General features: G+C 45.2%; 1 protein-coding gene across 1 annotated transcript; it reads right to left on the bottom strand.

Moving 5' to 3' along the window:
• Nucleotides 1–488: 488 nt before the first annotated feature.
• Nucleotides 489–8,224, bottom strand: LOC103675037 (pepsin B-like). Its single transcript, XM_008704066.2, has 9 exons — nt 8,045–8,224; nt 7,346–7,502; nt 6,120–6,237; nt 5,519–5,637; nt 4,643–4,842; nt 2,833–2,955; nt 1,977–2,124; nt 1,021–1,119; nt 489–795 (listed from the first exon to the last, which is right to left on the bottom strand). Exons 1-9 carry the CDS (start codon nt 8,098–8,100, stop codon nt 643–645), a joined length of 1,173 nt encoding a protein of 390 aa, XP_008702288.2. The 5' UTR covers nt 8,101–8,224; the 3' UTR covers nt 489–642.
• Between the last annotated feature and the right edge of the window lie 3,053 nt (nt 8,225–11,277).

The raw sequence follows: 11,277 nt of genomic DNA, 5'->3' as shown, positions 1-11,277 counted from the left end.
AATGTTCTCTAAGGTTGTTTTTTTTTTTTTTCTTCTCTAACATGCAAGAATGGAGAGGAGAATGTATTGAAAGGGAGAGTGCTGGGACGGCTGGTCACCTCCACCAGAGTACTTCATGTACGTACTGTGTCCTTAACATCTGTGCTGTGGGTGTTCTGCTCTGTGTTCTCACTCATTGGTCAATTTACAGATCTCCCAAAAAACTGTTGCTAACTTTCAATTTAGAATAAACCACTACAGGGGCGCCTGGGTAGCGCAGTCGTTAAAGCGTCTGCCTTCGGCTCAGGGCGTGATCCCGGCGTGCGGGGATCGAGTCCCATATCGGGCTCCTCCGCTGTGAGCCTGCTTCTTCCTCTCCCACTCCCCCTGCTGTGTTCCCTCTCTCACTGGCTGTCTCTCTGTCACATAAATAAATAAAATCTTTAAAAAAAAAAAAGAATAAACCACTACAAGCAGAACACAAAGAAGACATCTAGAAGGAACAGCATGACATTTGGAGATTCTTGATTTATTAGTTGCAGGAAGTAAGATTCTAGCACACAGAGGAATCAGACTAGTCTAAAATGCTGCTGTCAGCCCAGAGAACCAATAGGTTCTCCCAGAGTCCTGCTGGGAGGGTGGAGACAGCTGTCTCGTGCTAGTCTACTCAGAGAGGGCAAAACCCATCCTGTTGTTCCCAATGTCGTAGATGGTGTAATATTCCTTGAGGAAGACATCTCCCAGAATCCACAGGGGCTGCCCAGTGGGGGAGGGCAGGTAAGTGGCCTCAATCCCGAGAGTGCAGTAGCCATTGTTCTGCAGACAAAGAACATCAGGGTATAACCAGGTGCATGGAGATGCTTTTCCCCATAGGAACTTCCTACTCTATATTCCTTGATACCTATGGGGTTTCTGGCTTCTTGTTCACCCTCAACTCTGCCACTGGTGACTCCCCATAGGTGCTCAGATGTGAGCTGGGACACAGAACAGCTTTTGGACCGATCCAATCCCATTTCCCTGGAGTCTGAAGTGCATACTCACATTGAGGACATAGGCAGAGGGAGGCAGAGGTAATGCGGTCCCGCTGATGACGAAGGTGATGGTGGGCATGCTCTGTATGGAGTTGCAGTTGACCACATACTGAGAGAGAGGAGAAGCATAGCTGTAGAGTGCCAGGAGACTGGGGGCCCAGACAATGGGGCCGAGTTCCCCATTCCCTGTGAAGCTCTCTTCCTGACCTTCTAGCAAAAGTTGGTTGAGAGCATGGAAGGCAAAGCCTGGTTCCCAGGAGCAACACTGACCAGATGCTTTTGCTTTCTTGGGCCTCTTTGGACACATCTCACCTCTGAGATATTGGTTGTACTGATATGGCCATAAGGAGTTAAGCTCATTCCAGAACACAGATTTCTACCGCCAGAAAGTACCACTTACAAAAAAGACACACACCCTGTAGACGCGTGTTCTCACACACTACATATCCACACTTGTGTGCACCTATCTATGTACTCATCACACACACACACACACACACACACACACACACACACACATCCTGAGGAACCAAGATTTAGTCTGACTAAACTAGACTCTTGCATGCAGAAGGAGCAAACTACGGAAGTGGGTATAAGGGGAACAGGGGTGGGCACAGGAGGCTGCTCAGAGTAAAAGCCAAAGGAGTATTCCTAGGTAAGAAAGAAACCCAAGTGGAATGGAGGAATGCAATATGCCTGGCTCTGTTGCTCTGTTGACAGTCAAATGACAGTAACCAAGGTGAGATGTGTTCCAGAGGCCTGCAATGGAACAGCCACCCCTCCTGACAACCATTCAGCCCATACTCACGGTTGGTTAGTATTTCCCCCTTCCCTCTTTGCCTGAAAGACCATGCTATGTCTCCACCTGATCTGACCCTCCAGGGGCTTAGGGCCCCATCCAAACCCCTCCTCCTGTCCTGAAACTGTGTGGATGTACAGAGAAACCCTTGGCTTCTGGTTACTCACATCACCATTCTGAGCCTCCTGGGCTCCGGTTGTCTGCAGGAAGGAGCCAATGAACTGCTGAGGAACAGCTAGCATGTAGGTTCCTGTATCCACAATGGCCTGGCAGCCCTGGGAGCACAAGCCAGTGGCCTGGTTACCGACAAGAAACCTGAGGGGAACACCAGTAGAAGAGAATCAGGTGCCTCTGCCACAAACATGTGCCACATCTGCTGATAGGTAGTACCCAGCCGTTGTACGGTTTTGAGTAAAGACCAAAGAAGTGTATCTTTAATTGGAGGTAATGGAGATTTCCTGAAGGCTTGGAGATTAGAAGTAACTGATTCATGGTCCTGAGCTCTGGGAACAGATATGCTTGGGCTCAAATTTTGAAACTTGCAAAATATCTGACTTTGGATAAGTTATTGAACCTCTGAGCCTTGATGTCTTTATCTATGCAATGAAATATAATAGTGACCACCTCATAGTGTTGTAGTGGAATATACACACAATAATATATATAAAATATTTAGCATAGTATCTGGCACATAGAAAACATCAATGACAGCTATTACTTTTCCTGATGAAAGACTTGGTAAGGATTGTGCTACTTGGGATAATGAAACTTTCAGGAACAAAGACATGGATTCACAGTAGCCTAGGAAGGACCAACCTGCTGACATGACAAGGTTCAGTGACCAAGTCAAAAAGTTCAGTCTAGGTCTAGATGCCAGAGTCTACTGAGCTTCAGTAACAATCAGCCTGAGGGTTTGCTGATTCTTTCAGAAGTTTGTGCCAATGCAAGAACAGGAAATATTGTCACACTGGAGGAACATCCTAGGGGTGTCCATAATCCACAGGAACTTTCTTCAGTACTTACTCATCGATGGCAATCTGCCAGTACATTTCCCGAGTGACTGGAGTCCATACGATCTCACCAGAATAAAATTGGGAGTCCACACCTCCCAGGATGAGCTCCCCACCATACTCATAGGTTGGTTGGCTGGGGAGAAAGGGAGAAGAGCATGAGTTCCCACAATACACTTGCTCAGGCAACCCCTTCCTCCCCTCTCAGCATCCCTCTCTCTTTGAGACACAGAGGAACCAGGGATGAGGGGTCTTGTCCTCTGACCTGCTCTTCAGACTCCACCAGGCTCAAGGCACAAGGGAGAGGAGCCTCTTCAGAGGAACACCCAGAGTTTCAGAGGAATGGAAATATAAACTATGCCCATAAAAAGGGAGATGGAATTGGAAACCAGGCCTCTGAAAAGAAACTATAAAACCATCCCAGGGAAGCCCTGCTGGGGACAAAGTGAGAAGAAGAAGAAACGCCTCAGGGAGTACCTAGAATGGGGGGCCTGACAGAGAGATCTCCTGTGTGCAGTGAAGGGGATGTTCCTGTCATGTTCAAGTTGGTAACTAGACAGTGCTAAGGGGATTCAGGCCTCTTCTGTTTCCTCCCCCGGGCCTTCCACTCACTGAAGAAAGACATTTGGACTCAGGTACCCTGAGGATCACGTGATTAGGAAAAAGAATCAGTAAGTAAAGTGCCATGAAAGCTCAAAGCCACTAGAGTAAGAAAAGTACTGGGTCTGTGACCAAGATATTTGTGTTTGTGTCGTGGCTTCACATCTACTGGACCTTGCTCAATACTGACCACCTGTTTGAGCCTGCATTTCATCAGTGGACAAATGGCGCTAATAACAAGGTTTTGAGATGTCATGTGACGTAATGACTACAAGAACTCTTTGTAGAGCCAAATATGTTATTACAGACATCATGTATTATAATTCTCTTTATTGTAAATTTTACTTTACTGTACTAGTAAGTAATCATGTGGCTTGTTCTAAAGCTCTACAGCTATGCAAATCGAATGCAACAATCTCTACATTGACTCGTTAAATCTTGAGGGACTGTAGTTCATTTTTATTTTTTATTTTTCTCAAGCTTTTTTAATATTTATTTTTACATAAATTGGGTTGTACTGTATACATTTATTTGCCACTTGCTTTTCATACATCATATATATGCAACATCTGCTGGAATCGCTCCTACAAAACCTGAGATGTGTAGTGCTGGATTTGGAGTCTGTTCTTTTTTTTTCTTTTTTAATAATAATATTTTTTTATTATATTATGTTAGTCACCATACAGTACATCCCTGGTTTTTGACGTAAAGTTCCATGATTCATTAGTTGCGTATAACACCCAGTGCACCGTGCAATACGTGTAGCTCATTTTTAAAGAAAGAATCATCTTATGGCTTTGGCCTAAATTAAAGCTTCTTCTAGTGCAGGGGCACCTGGGTGGCTCAGTTGGTTGGGTGTCTGTCTTTGGCTCAGGTCATGATCCCGGGGTCCTGGGATCCAGCCCTGCGTCAGGCTTCCCTGCTAAGCGTGGAGTCTGCTTCTCCCTCTCCCTCTGCCCCTCCTCCCTGCTCATACCCTCTGCCTGTCTCTCACTCTCTCTCTCAAATAAATAAATAAAATCTTTTAAAAAATTCCTCTAGGGCATTAAAATAAAATTCCCACAAAAATGTAGTTATGAATTTTCAGAAATGCATGAAATGCATATAGCAGGTTATACTCGTTGTGTCAGGATATGTTAAAACCTTGGCCTTGTCTGATATTGACTTGCTGGAAGCCCCCACAGCCTCATTTGCTGAGACCCACCCACGGCAAGGGTGCTCACCGAGAAAAGTAGAAGCTGAAGATGGGCTGGGTGAGCTGGTCTTGCTGCACCATGCTCTCCGTGACTGTTGGAGCATTCCCCACTGCCAGGTTGGGGTAGGCCATTCCCAGGATACCATCAAAGTTTGCATAGTAGAAGGGGTTGTTGGGTTCAATCTCACTCAGACCAAACTCCTGGTTATTGATGACGATGTTCTGAACCTGGGACAAGCAGAAAGAAAAGATTAACAATTTAGGTGGACAAAGACTTCCCAGAATTAGGTGCCCAGGGAATAGAATGTACACTTTTCTGGGAGAGGAAGTTGGCTTCTTTCATGCTTAGCTCAATCATAGGGTGGAGCATGGAAGATGAAGGGACAACAGCATCACCCAACCATGTATGTCTTGGAAAGAAGAGTGTGGGTGTTGGGGAAGCAGAGGCTGTTGTGTTCTGGAGTTAGAGTTTCCACTTCCATAGACAGTGAAAGGACAGTGGCTGGTTTTATATTGAACAATCCATATGCACAAATGACATAGGAACTATGGGTGCTTGACGTAAAGAAAAGAAAATAGTGAAAAGAAGGTCTTCAAATATCTAGAATGAAGTTGTGTGCAGGAGGAAGCAGATGTGCTCCACGTGGCTGCAGAGGACAGATTAAGGTCAGGGAACAAAGTCATGGGGAGGCACAATGTAAAAAGCTCCCTGCAGTCAGGACTGCTGTGGGAGCAATTCCTGTCTTGGGAGAAAGGTTTAATTAGATGGACTTTGGTGTCCTTTCCAACCAACAGCTTCTGGGAATTTGTACCTATTTAGTAATCATGGGACTCTCTGACAGCTTTAGGCTTAGAAAAGGGGAGCCAAAGAGCAGACCCACAGAAGGATGAGAACAGCACTTACAGTCACAGTGTCATATCCCAGGAGCACAGTCAGGCTGCCACTTCCATAATACAGTGTATAGGTTTGCCCATTGTTTACGTAGGTGGAGGAACTACTGGGGTTGAACGTGTTGTGATTGGCTGTGCAAGGATAGAATGGAATGTTAATGTCAACACATTTTCCAAAATACTTGGAGGACACTTACTCTTGATGGCCAGAGACCATCACACCAAGCCCAGGATTGGGCCTCAGCCTCAGATCCTTTCTGCTAAAGACAATCTATAGCCCAGAAACAGATGTTGCCCCTTCCTTCCATTTCCTGAGGGATGGCTCAACTCAAAGTGCCAGGAATTGGGGCCCATAGGAGAGAGCTGAGGAAAGGGAACAATGTAGAAAAGAATGGACGCCTTGGCCTATTTCTGTTGTCTCTCTCCAGAACTGTAGCACTTGTGAAATATGGACCAAGGGCAAGATTTCCAGATGGTCTGGATTTAAGGAGAATGAGATCATGGGTATGCACCAAAAACTCTGGATTTGGATGCTGAGATTGTGCTCAATCCTGACTCTGCCCGGCCCTCTGCTCCTATCCATGGGGGGCGGGTAGTGATGGTGGTATACTCACTGCAGGCCTGGCTCTGGCAGTAGGTGGAGGGCACCCACAGGTTGGAGGAGCCTGTGTCAAAGAGGACCAGGAAATTTTGTGGTGGTGTCCCAATGCTGATCTCTCCAAAGTAGTAGGACTGCAAAGAAAATTTGGCACTCTCATTAAGCAGGCAAGCCTTGTCCTAAGGATGGGGAAGAAGTTGACTCACTAGAAACTACATTCTGACCAAATTATATTCTTCTCTTTCCAGAAGTTCTCCTTCACATCTGGAGCCAGATCCCCTCAATATTCCCCATTTTTGTCCCTAATTGCAAGACTTTGACCAGGTGAGAATCTCTTCTTCCAAAGCATTTTCTATTTTGTATCAGGCAATACCTCCATGGATTTACCATTCTATGCCAGAACATGCAAAGTTGGAGAAGCAATCACTTTTTCTCCATTCCCAGTGTCCATCCCCTCTCCCCACATCACACACACACACACACACACACACACACACACACAATCTTTCTTTCTCTTCCAATGTTAGATATTTCCCCACCATTCCCCTCCCTCTGGTCACACAAGAGCTAAGGTGCCAGGAAATCTAGAGTGAGAGGTAGCATGGAAAGCAAGAAGAGAACTTCACTGAGACACAGTTTCGGTTCTAAGTGAATTCGAGCCAGTTCTGTCACTTAGCTGCCTCTTCTTCCATCATCTATAGAAAGTAGAAGTCAAAACAGGAGATTCCTAGGGTGGCTTCTAGATCTGACACTCATGTCCCATCTCAGTAAGGACAGTCCATAGGACACCAGTGTGTTGAGACACCCTGAGCAGACACTGCAGCCTCAAGAACACTCAAATGCTTGCTCTGAGTACCAGTGTATGTTTCCAAGCAGGGAGCTGTATGACATCTCGAGCCGCTGGAGATTTTGCCTGGCAGCTTTGCATGTGCTTTCTTTCTTTCCCCTGTAGCCCATCACTGGGACTTTCTTTGGCTCTCTCAGTTGACTTGAATATGGCCACTGTGAATCTCTTAACCGTATAAATGGAGATTTAGAGAGGGAGCCAGTAATGAGAGGAAAGAAGGAAGGAAAGGGAATACTATGGTGTTAAGTGGTACCAACTCATAATTTATCCAGATACTTTTCATAGGAAGGCGAGACTTAGGTTTAGTAAAAAGTCAGAGCTGATGAGAGGTCTACGTAAGTATCCAAGAATGGTTATTACACAAGAGCTGTGGACACCACCTCCCCTTCACTTACATTCAGGTAGTTGGTGAAGGGCTCATAAGCAACAGCATCATTATTGTAAAGATACTTGGCGGCTGGATCAACCTTTGGGTGGTTCTTCAGGAATGTCTCTAGTACACCCCGCTCTTCCATCACCTGGCGGATGGACTTTCCTTTCTTCAGAATGATTCTGCAGAGAATAGGGCAAATAAAAGGCGTGAGCTTCACTTTCCCCATTAAAGCAATCCCTTCAACGATCTGACCTGGAGTTTTTTAAATCTCCTTAGTACTCTACTCAAGAAGAACCTCTTATAAGAAATCCTCCTGGACTTTAGCAAGTTCTGACCACTGCAGTCACTCCAGCATTTCCAGCCTGAAAATCCACTACAACATATATTTGGGGTTTCCTGCATACATATATTGTTTCCACAAAATAAATATCTATTCTTTCCAGTCCCTCCTCTAAGTATTATAGATATTGTACATCCTTCCTTCTTGGCTAACAAAACACCAACCCACCTTTTTACACACACATACACACACACACATATGGATGCACACCATCCATCCATCCATTTTAAGTCTTGGTTCCCTGGGTTGTCAGTTAATGGTACCAAGACAGGATCTGCCTGCCTTTCCACAAGATCTGCGGGGGAAGGCCGTTGCTCTACCCTAGCTTGTGATGTTCCCTTAGGGCTGAAATTCACAGTGAGGTTTAATCCCCATACATACCTTTCCACACCCTCTGAGAGGTGTAGACAAATCAAGACCAAGACCAGGATCTTCATGGTGCTGATTTTAGTGGCCCCTAGACACACCAGGACACAGTGGTACACCCAAGGGTTGGGACACACAGAGAGAGATTGGGTCTCTCTTTTATATCCTGATCTCCTTGCACTTTTCACCTGTAGGCACGTGGGTTTCTTAGCCTTGTACCAACCTGTGCCCCTACACATCCATGGATTCTGTTTGTTTTTTCTCCTGGCAAGAATCATAGCCTTTAATATCCACTCTGTAGTCAATTTAAAAAGTGATTAATGGCTTTGCTGATGGAATCGAAAGATTAGGATGTGATAACAAATGTGAAACGCACTGGAGACAAAGGCTCCTAGTGCCCACATCTCCTGCGAAATGGGTGCTGGCAACTTCTGCCAGAACAATGGAACAATTTGTTCTTTGACTCCAAAGTCCATGTGCTGTTTGGAGATTTACAGTAGACTCTCCACTTCTTCTCCTTTTCCTTCCTGTTCCTCTCATCAGACCCATCCATAGTCTTCTGATGCAATTCTCATGGTCCATGACGCTCTGATCTTTATTTTCAATTTCTTAGTTTACAATTAGCCAACATTTATGGAATGTCCACTCTGTGCTTGCTTCTGCACTAAGCTCGGGGAGTACAAAGAAAATTCAGAAATGGTCCTTGTATGCAAAGTCAGCATCCTGCCTAATGACTGACACATAATCTAATTATAAGGCAATGTGATCACTGTAGCATCCAAATGTGCGTTGAATGAACTAGAGTGATTAAGAACAGTATTGGGGCACCTGGGTGGCTCAGTTGGTTAAGCATCTGCCTTTGGCTCAGGTCCTGAGCCCAGGGTCCTGGGATGGAGCCCCGAGTCGGGCTCCCTGCTCAGTGGGGAGTCTGCTTCTCCCTCTCCCCCTGCCCCATCCCCCCAATCATGTGCTCTCTCCCTTGCCCTGCTCTCTCTCTCTCAAATAAATAAAATCTTAAAAAAAAAAAAAAAGAACAGTATTAAGAAAGCAAGCAGAAGCAAGAAGTGATAGCTCCTGGGGGGATGGAAAAGCCTTCAGAGAAGAGGTCATTTGAGTTAGGATCTTCCTGGTTGGTAGATGAGAAAGTAAGGAAAGTGGAAAAGCCACTGGAGGCAGAAGCAAAGCCTGAACAATGGCTCCTGAGAGTGCAGTTGGTGTCACGAAGTCAGAGAACACTGTGGCCAGTGTGGCCACAAGAGCACTTTTCTACATGGCTCCTCACAAGTCAAGACCCATCCAAAGAACCTGTACTGGGTCTCTACCGTCCTCATCATGACAATTAGCTCTGGAAAATTATTTTCTTTTCAGGATTCCATTGCAGTAGAAAAGACTGTAATGCTAAAATAAGAATACTCTTGATTCTATGAAACTATACTAAAGCAGCATGTATTCAATATCCACAGTGTTTTAACTTCTATTCCATCAAAGTATTTATTACTGAACCTTATCCTGGTGGAGCACACCCTGGAGCATCTGGATAAATGTCCTGGAGCCCAGTACCAGGTGTCTACACGGGCGGGGCTGGATGGTGAGGTGGACCTCATATGCCATGCTAAGTAACATGGACTTCATTCCTTAAGCAGTAAGGAGCCATTAATTTGCTTTAATCAAGGGAATGACACCCGTAATGCCTTCTATGTTACTAGTTTCTAGATTGTAGCCTTCTAGAAGCATGTGGTGAAAGAGGCCAGTTTACAAAATGATTCCCTAGGTAAAGTTGCTGCAGGCATGAGAGAAGTTACTGGAACGTTGTCATGAATCTACCTTGAAGCCTTTGAGCTAGGCACAAACCCAAAGAGTTTCCAGTGTCATATGCACGATTTAATGTTTCTTTATAGAAAGAAATTATTAGAGGGAAACTGGAAGGTCTACAGAAGATAAGCTTATAACTACAACTCCCACTTATCGACCTTGGACCAGGCACATATTTCATGGAACCCCTGTAACAACCTTAGGAGCTGATCTAACTTCCCCGTGATCACATAGTTAATCAAAGGCAGAGCTGGGACTTCAAGTCCTGTTTGCCTGGACTCAACCTGTATCTCAGCACAGCCTCCTCCTCCAAGCCTGGGGTGTTCACGCTCTCTCTGCCTAATGTGCTCAAAGGCATCAGCTTTAACGATAATGACAGAGATGTATGTGTGACTTAATTTTCTGTAGGAAGGGATTCTAATTGCTTTTCTTCCACTCTCCTAGTTGTCTGCTGCCTGCATAGAAAATGTAACCCTGTACGTTGCTGCCCCCTGGTGGCAACATTCCTAACTTCACAAAAACAAGGTTTTGGAAACTTATGGGACTCTTCTTTTTTTTTAATGTATTTATTTATTTATTTATTTATTTATTTATTTATTTATTTATTATTTTTTAATGTTTTTTTATTATATTATGTTAGTCACCATACAGTACATCCCCGGTTTCCGATGTAAAGTTCGATGATTCATTAGTTGCATTAAACACCCACTGCACCATGCAATACGTGCCCTCTTTACTAACCATCACTAGTCTATCCCATTCCCCCACCCCCTCCCCTCTGAGGCCCTCAGTTTGTTTCTCATAGTCCTTAGTCTCTCATTATGGGACTCTTCTAACGTCCAACGAGAAAGTGACAAAAGCTCCTAACATCATGTCCACAACTTACTTTCCTGTGTGGAGACAACTGGTGCCTGCTCATTGGTCGTGCCCATTAAGCCTGCATCCTGCCCCCTTGTCGACCCACGTCCAACCTGCCAGCTGTTCCTGGGACTTGTCCCTCACACATCTGTGCCTCTGACTTCTTGTCAATCCCTTAACACTGCAAGCTGTCTTACTGTGCTTACCAAGTCTTTTTTGCAGCGAGACATTAGTACATAAGCTCTCTGATTCTGCTTCCTCAGCCTGAGATGACATGTCTGTGAAGCACAGAGCAACCTCTCGTTTCTATCAGAAGCCAATCATTTGACTACTTTTCTTCTCTCTCCCACTAGAGTTTGGAGTCCTGTAGAAGCCTGGGTCCTGAAATACCACCCACTGTGCTCAGCACAGTGCCTTCCACTCAGAATTATCTACCAGGAGAGGGAAGAGGGTAGCAGGATACACAGGCTTCCATCCCCAGTTATTCAAGGAGTGCTCGGGGACCGTCTGTTCAAGGTACAGGGTCTATTTGGATATCATTGCTCTAGACCTTTCCAGTGGTGAAAGCAGGAAATATA

The sequence above is a fragment of the Ursus maritimus genome, unplaced genomic scaffold (genome assembly GCF_017311325.1).
Source record: "Ursus maritimus isolate PB19 unplaced genomic scaffold, ASM1731132v1 scaffold_12, whole genome shotgun sequence".
Taxonomy (NCBI): Eukaryota; Metazoa; Chordata; class Mammalia; order Carnivora; family Ursidae; genus Ursus; species Ursus maritimus.
The sequence above is the reverse complement of the archived record's forward strand: the minus strand, read 5'-3'. Positions and strand labels throughout refer to the sequence as shown.